Source organism: Oreochromis aureus, linkage group 3 (genome assembly GCF_013358895.1).
Source record: "Oreochromis aureus strain Israel breed Guangdong linkage group 3, ZZ_aureus, whole genome shotgun sequence".
Classification (NCBI taxonomy): domain Eukaryota; kingdom Metazoa; phylum Chordata; class Actinopteri; order Cichliformes; family Cichlidae; genus Oreochromis; species Oreochromis aureus.
The window spans coordinates 8,431,795-8,445,982 of record NC_052944.1 but is presented as its reverse complement, the minus strand read 5'-3'; the positions used below and the strand labels follow the sequence as shown (position 1 = coordinate 8,445,982).

At 38.6% G+C, this 14,188-nt stretch overlaps 1 protein-coding gene across 1 annotated transcript; it reads left to right on the top strand.

Moving 5' to 3' along the window:
- Positions 1-4,967: 4,967 nt before the first annotated feature.
- On the top strand, positions 4,968-14,188 carry LOC120439210. Its single transcript, XM_039609986.1, has 10 exons — positions 4,968-5,126; positions 5,208-5,319; positions 6,058-6,148; positions 7,332-7,412; positions 8,029-8,089; positions 11,171-11,413; positions 11,535-11,690; positions 11,984-12,148; positions 13,449-13,560; positions 13,869-14,188. The coding sequence occupies exons 1-10, from the start codon at positions 5,057-5,059 to the stop codon at positions 13,960-13,962; spliced, it is 1,185 nt and encodes a 394-aa protein (XP_039465920.1). The 5' UTR covers positions 4,968-5,056; the 3' UTR covers positions 13,963-14,188.

Below are 14,188 nucleotides of genomic sequence, written 5' to 3'. Positions count from 1 at the left end.
CAAAACTGAAGTACTTGCCGATTAAACACTTCCCAGTTATTGCATAGAAAGAGCTAATTTCAACTACTCTCTTATTCACAATGGGTTACCACAACAGGTAGCTCTGCATATTAGATTTGGCAATTTTTACACCAGACCTTCCTGACATGGTCATAAAGGGATTCATGACTCCATGAGGGATTGAACCAGCAATATTTTGCTTGTTAGGTAAATGTATAAACCACTACACTATGGAACCACCCCAGATGTTATTGCATGATGCATCACAATCTAATGGTATTCTGCACTGATAATGCCATCAATTTTGACAAGATCCCAACAGCATTGGCTGAAATGAAGCCTCAGACCATAATGGAGGATCCACTGTGTTTCACAGGTCTGTAGACACTGTACCTCTCTCCTGACATCCTCCACACATTGACATACTAAATGATCTGACCCCCCCCCCCCTTCCAAAAAACCCCCCAAATTTGGATTCATCACTTCATAAAACCTATAGCCACTGATTTTAAGTCCACTTCTTGTGTAATCTGGAATTTTTCCTTTTGTCCTCCACAGTGATGATTTATCCTTTGAGTTAAGGACATTTTAAATGCTTGAATGATACACAGGTCAGTGTTAGGATTTAACAAACAAGAAAATGCTCAGGTACAAGGACTGGACTAAAATTAGTGAAAAAGCTGCCAAAGAAAAATTCTGAATGGCCTTCACAAAGCCTTGAGATCTGTAGGTCAAGACCACTTTAAAAATAACAAGAGCACTCAGAAAGCACAACTCCTCACAAAGGGCAAAGGCTAGACTAAAACTTTGAGTCCTGGAAAATAAGGGAATAAAGACTTTTAGGCTGGCTTAAGACTTTTGCACAGTAATGTGCATTGACCATTGTGAAAACATTATCTTTTCATCCTCATTCCTTTTTGTCAAGATGTGATTGTAGTGCAGACTTTCATCTTGTTTCAGTGGAGCTGAGAGAAATATTGGAATGGCAGAATTTTTATACATTAATTATAAAATGATTAATGGTGCAGGTCAACAGAGTCGTTCTCTACCAAATTTGACAGTAAGTGTGACAATAAGGCAAACAAACACACACACACACACACTTCTGTTTAACTGACTGGCTTTTGGCAGTGTTGGTGTGAAAAACCACTGCCATCATCAGGTCAAACTTGAAATTGCTAAATTTAAGTTAAAATAAACTAGAGCCTTTTACCGAGGCTCTGTGATGGCATGGCAAGCTCTCCAGGGTGCACCTACAACCATGACTGAATATGTTGCTCAGAAAATGTATATTATTAGTATTATTTAATTATTTATTCAATGAGTTATACACCCTGTAATGTTTATGGCTCTGAAAGAGGGGCAGGTCATCCAATATTCAGAAAGTCAGTGGATCAGTCCCAGGTTCCTCCAGTCTGCATGATGAAGTGCACATGGGTAAGACAGTACGCGCCACCTAGCCCCCTAAACACTCGGCAGTGTTTATGTGTGATGGATAAAGCATTGAATGAATATGTCATTAACACTTCTAGTGCTTAAGATTAGAATATATATAAATAAACCATCTCCTTGTAAAATATCATGGGTTAGTGCTGAAAAATTAAGAAATTAATATACTACACGGAGTTAATTTGGGGTTTCCACCAGTTTTTGGAGATTTGACTTTCATTTATATTAATGTGTGATCAGATTTGTGTGAAATAATTTATACTTTCATCATTTAACTACATATATAAATATTTTCATTTGAAATGCCCTAAAATAATTAATTTCAACTAGATATCTAGTTTCTGAACAATGCTGTAGCTGTCATAACATCTTTGTCCCAGCAGGTGGCAGTGTGACCTTGGTTTGGTCTGATGATAGCAGACAGAGGCACGTCTTCTTTTCTTATAATGACAGAATATTCCCTGTCTGATCATTTCTTTCCTATTTCAGGTTAATGTTTTGGCCAAAACAGAAGCTAAAAATGCCTCATATATCATATAGATTACTTATTTTACATTGGAACCTGAAAGAAATTAATCCTCATTTTCTCCTTAAATATTTAAATACCCACAGAAGACATAGTTGGGTTGTAAACTTATGGACATAAGTTCATTCAAGTAACTTTGAATTTTGAATGGTAATGAAGAAGAAGAGCATCTCTGAATGAACAGCATGTCGTACTTTGGAGCAGATGGGATAGAGAGGCACAAGCTGCCTTTCCTGTCGGCTAAGAACAGGAATCTGAGGCTACAAGTCAAACAGGTTCACAAAAATTGGACAATAGAAGCTGATCTAATTAGTCTCGATTTCTCCTGCAGCATTGAGATAGTTGGATCAGAATTTGGTGCAAATGTAAATGTTTGCATCCATCCCGCTCGGTATCAACATTTCATGCTGGTGGTAGTGGGAATTTGAGCATTATTTAAACAGCTGGTAGCTCTTTCTAGCAGGACAACACACCATCAGAAGGCTCAGATTATGAGTTCACTGTACTGAAATGGCCTCCATAATCACCAGATCTCAGTCCAATGAGAGATTTGCATCAGGAATATGCACTTAAAAACTCTGCATGATGCTGTTCAGTTAATATGAACCACAATCCCTGAGGAATGGTTTGGGGAATTATACCAAACAGATGATGTAAGTGAAGTGTCATCAGCGTACAGAAACATGCAATGGACCCACGGATCAGTGTGGTTCTCTTCAACATCTTATGGATTGGCTTCTTTTTATGACCAGAACCTTAACATATATAACATATTCATGTTCAAACATTGCCTTAGATTCACATCACGTCATTACATATGTTCAAACTTTTATCATAAAATGTTTAGGCAATTTAGAGATAGTCCAGCAGAAGGCCTGTGTTGATGTGGATTATTTTCTTTGTATACAGCTAAATAGTTTTGCCCTGTATTTCAACCCTTAGGAGACCTGAATGAGACAACAGCAAATACTTCTTGACTGGAGCTGAAGGTCCCAGCAGTCACCACACCCTCAGAGACAGTTTCTCACAGCAGCTCTGCAGCTCGTGATTTTAGAATGACAACCGAACACTCCTTACCAAGGAGATCAACATATGAGAAATCCTTCTGGTAGTGCTGCTTTCACTATCTGCATCCAAAAACATGGATGAATATTTTGTGAATTCTTTTGTACCAGCACTAATCAGTCATTGTACATTGCTCAGGATCCTCACATCATTAGTATTGGCATTAGTGCTGGTTCTAAATCAAATAAAAGGTCAGGTGACATCACCTCTACACGTCTGTCTGATCTGAAAATTATCAAAAAGTGAACAAACTTGTTTGTTTTCATATTTTGATAAATTTTATGTGGCTGTTTGGCTACTTTGCTTTCATAATATGTTACACACACTACTGGAATGCAGTTGTTTGAAATACACAGTACACAGTTTGTGCATCACTGCAGCCGCAGCACCAATTCGTCTGTCGATCTCCCGCTCCTTTCTCCCGTCACTCGTGAACAAGTCCCCGAGATACTTAAACTCCTCCACTTGAGGTAGGAACTCATCCCTGACCCAGAGTGGGCACTCCACCCTTTTCCGGGTGAGGACCATGGCCTCAGATTTGGAGGTGCTGATTCTCATTCCCACCGCTTCACATTTGGCTGCGAACGGTTCCACTGCGAGCTGGAGGCCATCATCCGATGACGCCAACAGAACCACATCATCCGTGAAAAGCAGAGATGAGATTCTGAGACCACCCAGGTGAAAGCCTTCCGCCACTTGGCTACACCTAGAAATTCTGTCCATAAAAATTACGAACAGAATCGGTGACAAAGGGCAGCCCTGGTGGAGCCCATCACCCACCAGGAACGACTTATCAGGTCCTTTTTTCGGGCTGTGCCTGGCCAGGACTAAGGCCTGGCCACCAGCTTGCCCTCAGGCACCCTCCCCAGGCCTGGCTCCAGGGCAGGGCCCCAGTAACCCTATCCCGGGCAGGGCGAACTGCAGAACTGGTGTTCTGCTCATAGTGATCTTCTGAATCGCTCTTTGTCTGGTCACTGACCCAGGACCAGTTTGCCAGTTTGACAACATTGCCCCTGAGATCCCTGGGACACACAAACCCCTCAACCAAGATACGTTAGCGATTCACAGAGGGGTTTGTTTTTTCGTTTGTTCAAAGTTCAGATTTCTGAACTATAAATTATGGAAATGAACAAATGTTTCCACGCTAAATTCCCTAATTTCCCTATAAAATATAACACTTTTAATACAAAAATGTCCCTAATCTTCCTCAACATTTTGGTGCTAACCTGCCAGGCAGGCAGGCAGCATCGGCACCCAAGTTTGTGAACTGGATAACTTGTGAAGGTTTTGGAAATTGATACCACAGGTGCAGCTACCTGAAATAGTGTATAAGCTTGAATCCTGGGGATCTTCTCAAGTCAAGGTGATCTCAAGGTCAGAGGTCAAGTTTTCTGAAAGTGTTGGGAATGCGATAATTTGAGAACAAGGTGCGGTGGACTTTAAATTCATACCATTTGATTATCTACAAGGAGGATGAGGGGCAGCTCTGGTGGTCATCAGTATTTTTTTTATTGTTATACTTTTTAAACAGTTTGATCTTAATCCTCTTTACTCAGATGGAAATAGTCCCAACAACTGCTGCTACCATGAAGAATTAAAGCAAACCTCATGGAGTCATATTATCTGACTGCTCACCGATTTTTTTATTGTTTTTTTGTGGTCATTATATTTTGTGACATATATTTTTTTTTAAATTTTGGGCGAGGGGGCTGTAGAGGTTGGTTTTGTTAACAGTGTCGTGCTTTGAGCTGTATCTCTACACCTAAACCACAGCCTCATTTCCTTTCAGTGTAACCGAGTGGAAAGTTCTGTCAGAGGCATTTTCAGCATTTTTGAAACCACATCCATCCTCCCTCTTTCACACCATGACACCCTATGTACCTTTTTTAAAAAAAAAAGTATTGATCTTGATAAATGTAACAGCACACCACCTATTATTTAGAAGCCCTTGCCTGTGTCTGAAGAGCAGCTGTTGTCTTTATCGTCATCATCATCATCAACTCCTGAGGAATCATAATGAAAATTACTCAGTTCCTTTTGCTGTGCATCCTTGGAGCTACCTTGTTGTCTGCAGTTAACTGCAACAGTAAGATTATCTTAGATGTCATCATTAAAAGAGAAGTTTTGCTTTTTGAGTAAGTGTAATGAAACATGTCTTTTTCCTCAGATGCAAATGGTCCCGACAACTGCTGTTTCAAGTTGTACCCGGGAAGAATTAAAGCAAACCTCATCAAGTCGTATCAACTGACTGATGACCGATGCCCAAAGTCTGCCGTCATGTAAGTGAAGAAAACTGGGTTTATTTTATTTTCATAATGTTTAACACAGTGACTGAAATTACTGGGATGAAAATTATGCAGTATGATCATTGTAACTGGACAATTTTTGGATAATTAAAAATGGTCATTTTACACATGATGCTCAGGACATAGTATAAATTTCAGACTTTTTATTTGAACTTGTATTTGTTCTCCTACTATTGTCTTTTAATTTTATCCTGTACATGTTCAAGAAAAATGCACAAACATGTTTGTTTTCATATTTTGCTCAATTTTACGTGGATGTTTGGCTACTTTGCTTGTAAATTGTTTGAAATACACATTTAAGTGTTTATATTATGACATTTTGTCAACTGGTCATTTAAAAAAATAAGTACATATTCGGGCATTCAAAACCACTGAACGGCTACCCTGAGGTACCCCTGCGCAAGGTACCGTCTCTTCACACTGCTCCCTGGGCACTGGATTGGCTGCCCACTGCTTCATGGGTTAAATGCAGAGAGTAATCTCCCTACGAGGATAAATAAAGTATACATTATTCTTCTTCTTATTATTACATATTTACTGAGAGAATTTTGAAGCTTATTCAAAATTCAGATTTCTGAACTGAAAATGTTGCAAACAAGGACATATTTTTGTTAAATTTCCCAATTTCATATTCAATATAACACTTTAATACTTTTTATGAAAAAACAAAGGAGAACCGATGATGACAGCAGAATTTCCTCTTTGTTTCAGCTTCATCACCAAAAAGTCTCGTTCAGTATGTGTGGATGCGTCTGCCTCCTGGACCCAACGCATCATGAAAAGGCTGGACCAGAGCTCTTTCTAAACCAGCTGCCTGCTCATCCTTACATGTTGTTCTGCTTTGTCAGATAATATCATATAAAACGCATGCAAACTTGATTTTTAAAATGACACTTGGTCCAAAGTTTATCTTTCAAGCGATTATAAGCCTGAAATGTCTCTTGGATGCTTTGTGTTGTATATATTATGCTCCAAAATAAACACCTCACAAATACGACAAAGAGTCTGAAACTTTTTCTTCTCTCTTCTTTGTTCTTTCGAAGCTTTAAGAGTTGTCAAGTCTAATTTTCCTTTGATACAGTTTAAAATAAGGCTTTCTAAATAAATAACACATTTTATGGACTGTTCTGATGGAATATTTAGCAGTAATATATACAGTGACGAAGGATCGGGGCCTGTGGGGGTGGGGGATCCAGGGCAAGGGTAACATGTCCACACTCCTCTTCACACACTCTGTGACTCACTCAAACCCGCTCGACAGTCATCCAACAGGGTCCACGGGAAACAAGAAGAGGTCCAGAAAGATCTTTACAGAGAAAGGAAACGTTCGTTAGAAAAACATGATCAGATTCAAAAAATGAAAAGACATTACCTCGCCGTTGGCTTAAGTAGTGGCAGAAGCGTGCAAAGTGCCTTGAGTACCTGCAGTCTGACTAATCTTGTTCCAGAGTGCATCTACAGTAAATCTGACCTGTCTCATTCTTTCACTTAGAAGTTGATTTTGTGCTTTCCATAGAATCAGCTCTGCTCTGTATCCCCTGACAGTAGATCTGAGGTGCAAACTCTTGGGAACAAGTCTGGTTGGCTGCATCTTACGCTGAAACGGAGATGGTTACTCTAATCCACTAGTTTGCTTGATTCCTTTTCATACTCCCGCACCAATTGAAGGGTGTTCCTCCTAAAGTGCCAGGCCCAATCACGAGTGATGAAAGGCAGGTCAGTAATTGCGACCAGGAGCAGAGGATCAAGGCGGGGAGCAGGAGCCGCCCTGGCGAGAAGAAGTGAAGAGGAAGACAGAACAACAAAAACACAGCACCAGAGAGGACTGGAGGACCATGACAGTGGCATCCAGTATCTAAATATAAACAGTTTTTCCTGGTTTACACTGAGCCTTAAATGACTTGCTTGATCTATAATACCGGATCTGAACTCTGGGGAGGCCAGTCCATGCCTCATGGTGTTGTATTGTGTGTTTTTGTATCCAGGTGTACTTATACTGCATTGGCAGTGTATCTGGGATCATTGTGAAAATTGAAGCCACTTGCCAGTTAAACACTTTCCACATGGTACTGTATAGATGGAGTTACTCTCAGCTGATTCTTTATTTATGAGTGACCACCGCAGCAGGTAGCTCTTCATATTTGATTTGAGCTTTTACAACAGATCCCCTTCCTGACACAAACCTAAAGCAATTCATGTCTCCTACTGGGATTGAACCAGAGGCCTGTTTCTTGTGCCGTTCAGTGGTGCATTTGGGTAATCTCAACATGTCCAGCATAGAGGACAGCACTGGCCACAACAGACTCATAGAAAATCCTGAGCATTGTCCAACAGATGTTGAAAGACCTCAGCCAACCTCAGAAAATAGAGACGACTCTGGCCCTTCCTGTAGAGTGCAGTGGTGTTTTTAACCCAGTCCAGTTTATTGTCAAAGCGTACTCCTGTGAAATGAAATGAAGCCTCAAACCAGGACAGAACCACCACCATGTTTCACAGATGTCTGTAAAAGCACACTATTGTACCTCTCTCTTGACCTGCCTCTGTACATATTGACTTGATTTAAATAAAAAAAAAATTCAAATTTGGATTTATCATTTCATGCCCTGTTACCACTGATTTTAACTCTAGCTCTTGTGTAATTTGTCATACCTCGGCATTTTCCCCCTACTTTCCCTTTCTCAGGAATGGCTTCTTGACGGCTTCACTTCCATTGAGATCATTTCTGATGATGCTTTGGTGAGCAGTAGATGAATCAAAGGTGCAAATGCAGCACTCAGATCTTCTGTATCAAGTTTTTTTTTATGGTTTCCATTTTTTGTTTTGTTCTTGTCCATTTTCATGAACTTTGTTTTCCAGAACACACTACTCACCATATCAAGAAATGCTAAGCTTTGACTAATAGCTCCTTGGGAATCAGTGGGCATAAAATGCAAAGGGCAACTTTGTTGTAGATTAAATTAAAATAATAACAACAAACGTTTGTTTTGTGACAGGCTTCTAATAACAAAGATACAATTTAAAACAGGTTCTTTGCTAAGTTGTCTGTTATTTGTACACACAAAAGTGGTTCATCCCTTGAGTTAATGCTTCAGTGAAGAAGAACTCCCCTCGATGGGCAAGACCTACACAAACATTTTGATATTTTAAAATGTTTTTATTACAACATGCTGACATCAGCCTGCTTTTATAACAATGCTTGACCTTTGACCTATATCTGTCGCTAAAGGTTCCCAGTCATCCAGGTCATTGTAGTCTAAGGAGCTTGGAAAGAAAAACATCTGGACTTCTTAAAGTTTCCTTGAAGATGTTTCACCTCTCACTCGAGAAGCTTCTTCAGTTCTAGGGTCAAATGGTGGAGAGTCCCAGATTTGAGCCCTGTGGGAATACTCCCCCAAGAGGGACAATGGACCCCCTAATGATCCTCTACCTAATCACATGAGCCACGGTGTGAAAACGGGTGTAGTTTATAATCAGCCAAGGTTTCAGTTGAGCTTATCCTGACACCTAGCCCTACTCTATCATGCGATTTCCTGAGGTCAGATGGCCCAGGATGTGAGTGAGCCACTCACAGCTAGATGAATCAAAGGTGCAGATGCAGGACTCAGATCTTCTTTGCCAAGTTTTTACTGGATTTTTTTTCCTATTTCTTAAGGACAACACTTTCAGATTCTGTTTAACTTCTGTAGACTGTTTTTTTTTTAATGCTTGCCGTTTTTTCTTTTTGTTGTCCACATGTCAAGTTTCTTTATTTTTGGGGGGAAACAAACTACTCACCATATCAAGAAATGCTAAGATTTGACAAAAAGCTCTTTGGGAGTCAGTGGGCATCAGGTGACTTAACAAACATGAAAACATTCTTCTGAAAATGGAAGGTACAATGACTGGACTGAAATAAGTGAAAAAGCAGTGAAAGGAAAACTAACAAAAAAAAAAAGCCTGGAGAACTGAAGCTCAGGACCACTTTAAAATTAACAAGAGCACTCAAAAAGCACAACAATATGGTTTCTTGATATATTTTTTCAAGATCAACTTTGACTTTGGCTCTAACAATGAAGGTCAAGGTCAATGCTTAGCCATCCTAGTTACACATTTCGCACAAGGCAAACTATTTTGTTGTGAAGTCTGAAGTCGATCCATAAATAATTGTGGGTAATACAAAGGTTTTAATGATTAGCACATGTGGTGTGACCTTGACACTACACTTGTAGTTAAAGAGTTGTTCTGTGCTAAATGTTTTATTCATGATGCAACATCATGTGACAATAAGACTAACACACACAATTCTTTCTAACAGTGACTGGCTTTTGGCAGTCAAGAAGTGAAAAAACACTGCCATCATCAGGACAAACTTGAAATTTCATAATTACTCTCTACAAATTTTACTCTGAACATTGGTTTGGAGGCTTTGTGATGGCAACTGTCCACTGCAGCTACCCTTGTTCTGAGTTAGGGTCCAGTCCCACCATGGCTGAAAATGTTGTTAAGAACATGTATTTTATTATTTTTTTTAAAAAAAATATGAATTATGGAATGTTTATTTCCTTGAAAGTGGAGCAAATAATCAAATATTCAAAGTCAAAGTCAAATGTATTTCTATAGCACATTAAAAAATAACAGCTTTTGACCAAAGTGCTGTAATAGAATCATTAACCCTTTTCTACTCTAGACACTTTATACAACTTAGCTCATTCACACTCATTGATTGCCAAAGTGTGTTCTAGCTAATATTCACATTCTAATTAATATGGAGTTCAGTTTACATATTTTCGATTTCAAATTTTTTTTTAACTAAACAAACATTATGGCCCTGATTTAACTCCATAATTAACACATCATTTGGAGTTTGGGCATGCAGACTGAAACAGGTCATCCACTTTTTCTAAATAGTAGATGACCTGCTCTCCCCTTTGAACTACAACAACGCCTCGTGTAATGGTAGATATGATATACAGTCTTGTACTATACAGTGTTCATGTGATAGATAAAGTGATTAAGAAACAAGTGATTTAAGTGCTTTTATAAAGTTTAGAAAATACTAAATAAATAATGATAACAAATCTTCAAAAGTTCTGTCATATACCATCTGCTTACAAACTATCAGTGGTTAGTGCTTAAAAATGTACATATGAAAGTTCTACAGGGAAAGAGTCCATTTGGATTTTTTCAACCCCCTTTTTGGACTTTTACTATCATCTATATTAATATGTGATCACAATTTATTTATACTTGTAGTGTTTTCACCTAAAAATGTCCTATATAAATAATCTCATCTAGAGATCTGGTTTCTAAACGGGACTGTAGCCGTCATAACATCTTTGTACCAATAGGTGGCAGTGCGACCGTGGTTTGGCCTGATGATAGCAGTCAGAGGCCCAACTCAAGTCTTCCAGGAAGGCTTTCTAGAAGCGTTAGCAGCGTATTTACCGGAACTCCAACCAAAACAAAAACACAAAAGGACAAAAATAGGAAAGGAATAAAAGGAACAGGACGTGAAATAACTAAATGAAAAGATAACATATACTTGAATAGACTAAATACAAGGTAACTGACACGCCAGGAAGGATTCTACTGCAATCATCACTTTTTCATATGAGATGCAATAAGTGAAAAAAATTATCACCTGTGATAAAAGGCATTACATTGTGGAGGAGGAAGCATGGATATATACAATATCAATAGATCGAATGAATGTTCAGGCAGTTTGAGAACAGTGTCACTGTCATTTGTAAAATAAGATCTGGTTAATTGCACTGTCCATATATTTTGTGCTCTGGAGACCAGACACTCTGAAGACCATGTGCTGTTGGTTTTCCGGTTAAATGAGGAATTGCTCGATTTAAAAACCCACAAACAGCCACAGAGCGAGACGAAGTTATTTTAAAATATCTGAGGGCTGCTGTGCATCCTTTAGCATGTCTTTATTGCACACCATCCGTTGCTGTGCTCACAGTGCACAGGTGCATGTGCAGTACAGCAGCACACAGAAACATGCAGTGGACTCATATTATTTTAGCTCTACTGAACATCATGTGGATTGCTTTCTTTTTACCTCCAGATCTTGTCCCAAGTAAGAGCTTTGCTTTTGGTGTTTTAAATAGAAAATGTTAATGGAAAATTATATATCATGTTTCAAATATAATGACTCAGTGTACATTCATTGTTTTGAGGTGGTGTCTTTTCATCTGCAGTGATTGTGAAAAGAAGAAGCACCAGCATCTCTGATGAGGAAATCCTGTTGAGAGAGTTTTGTATTCAGCCTCCACCTGACATAAACTGGACATCAAGTGTACCAGCAGTCTACATCCCTGATAATAAAACCAACTCCACCAACACAACCTTAAAAAGTAAGCTTCCTTTCCACTTTAATCCCTGCTCAAATCAGAATCAAGATTCTAGAGATAAGTGCTCTGGAGATCAACACGTACCAAACCACTAACTACTGACTATTTAGTTCTATAGAAAATGCTGTCACCTTTCCTGGAATATATGTGACATGTGTAGGAGGGTCTATAGTGTTTTGAGAAGGTTTTGTGTTCCTAGAAAGAAGTTTAAAGTAAGCTTGAAATGTTACATAGTACTTGCTGATGTTTGTAAGTCCATACAGTTAAACAGTGCTGTCCTGTATGTCAACCCTTAGGAGACCTGGATGAGACAACAGCAACTACTCCTGTAGTGGAGCTGAAGGTCCCAGGAGTCACCACACCCTCAGAAACAGTTTCTCACAGCAGCTCTGCAGCTCCTCATGTTAGGGTGAAACAACAACCGAATTCTCCTTTCCAAGTAGAATATCTTCCCGGTGTTGGTGAGTTAGCGTGCTGCTGCTTTCACTTTCTGAATCAAAAGACATGGATGAACAACTTTCCCTTAAATATAAAATGCAGTTTGTAAAGGAGAATAATTTGTCAAGGGAAATAAAACGCTAGCCAATGCTACCTGACCTTTGTCCATATGTAACTTGCACACCCCCTTGTTAAATTATGTAGTTAACTAATTGTCTAATTAAAGTTTCTGATTTTAATGTACACAAAGTTTTTTGGGGGTTTTTTTGCATAATTTTCTTTGTGTACAGCTAAATAGTTTTGTCCTGTATGTTCTGTCCTCACTAAGTGTTGTCATCATGAACAACACGTTAGCTAAACACTCTCCCAATCAAAATCCAAGGAACAGGCTGATATGTTGACTTTGATGATTTAATAAGGATAAAATTTCTCACAGCAGCTCTGCAGATCCTTGTGTTAGAGTGACACAACAGCTGAACTCTGCTTACCAAAGGTATCAACATAGGAGATGTCAATCTGGTAATGCTGCTTTCACTATATGGATCAGCGTTCTCTGAATTCTTTCATACCAGCACTAATCAATCATTGTACATTGCTCAGAATCCTCACATCATTAGTATTTGCATTACTTTAGTGCTGCTTCTAAATAAAATAAAAGGTCAGGTGACATCACCTCTACACATCTGTCTGATCTGGAAGTGATCAATAAGTGAACAAACTTGTTTGTATTCATATTTTGATCAGTTTTAACATGTTTGGATACTTTGCTTTCATAATATGTTACACACACTACTGGAAGGCAGTTGGTTGAAAAAATAAAAATAAGTACATATTTATTGAGATAGAATTTTGAAGCTGGCTTTATTCATAGTTCACATTTCTGAACTCAAAATTATGCAAATCAAGACATATTTTCCATGCAAAATTCCCTAACTTCCCTATAAAATATAACACAAAATTTTAATACAAAGAAATATTCCTAATCTTCCTCATCATTTTGGTGCTACCCTGCCAGACAGGACAGGGCAGCATCAGCAGCCAAGTTTGTGAATGTGATAACTTGTGAAGGATTTTCAAACTGATACCACAGGTGCAGCTACTAAAAATCAGACAAGTTTGAATCCCGGTGACCTTGATCTCAAAGTCAAAAGTTAAGTTTCCTAAAAGTGTTGAGAATACAAGTATTTGAGAACAAGTCGAGGTGGATTTTGAAATTTAAACCATTTGTTTATTTACTAGGAGGTAGGGTTAGCTCTGGTTGTTGTCGGTATTTTTTTACTGTCATACTTTTTTAACAGCCTGATTTTAATGATTTTTCCTCAGTTGCAAATGGCCCCGACAACTGCTGCTACAAGTTTTACCCAAGAAGAATTAGAGCAAGCCTTGTGGAGTCGTATCAACTGACTGATCACCGATGCCCAAAGCCTGCCGCCGTGTAAGTGACGAAATCTGGATTTATTTATTGTCACAATGTTTAACACAATGACTGAAATTACTGTAATAAAAAATATGCAGTATGACCATTTTAACTGGACAATTTTTGGACAATTAAAAATTCTCATTTTACACATGATGCTCAGGACATAGTATAAATTTCAGACTTTTACTTCTATTTGTTCTTTAATTTTTGTGTCCTAATATTACCCTGTAGCTGTGGTTGTTTTGTACCTATTGGTTATTTTTACTTTTTTGTTTAAAAAAACAACACACAATGACAGCAGCATTTCCACCTCTTTGTTTCAGCTTCGTTACCAAAAAAGGTCGTTCAGTCTGTATGGATCCGTCTCTCTCCTGGGTCAAAAGCATCATGAAAACGCTGGACGAGAGCTCATTTTAAACCAGCTGCCTGCTCATCATTTCACTTTGTTCTGCTTTATCTGATAATATCATATCCAATGTGCCTTTATGATTTTTGTAATTAGTGCAACTCTGTCTCAACTGATCCAAAGCTAGTTATTAGCCTGAAACAATCCACTGAAAAGTCCTTTGATTGTATAATGTCTCTCTGCTTTGTGTTATGTGTTATCCTCCAAAATAAACACCACAAAAATACAAGAGTGTGA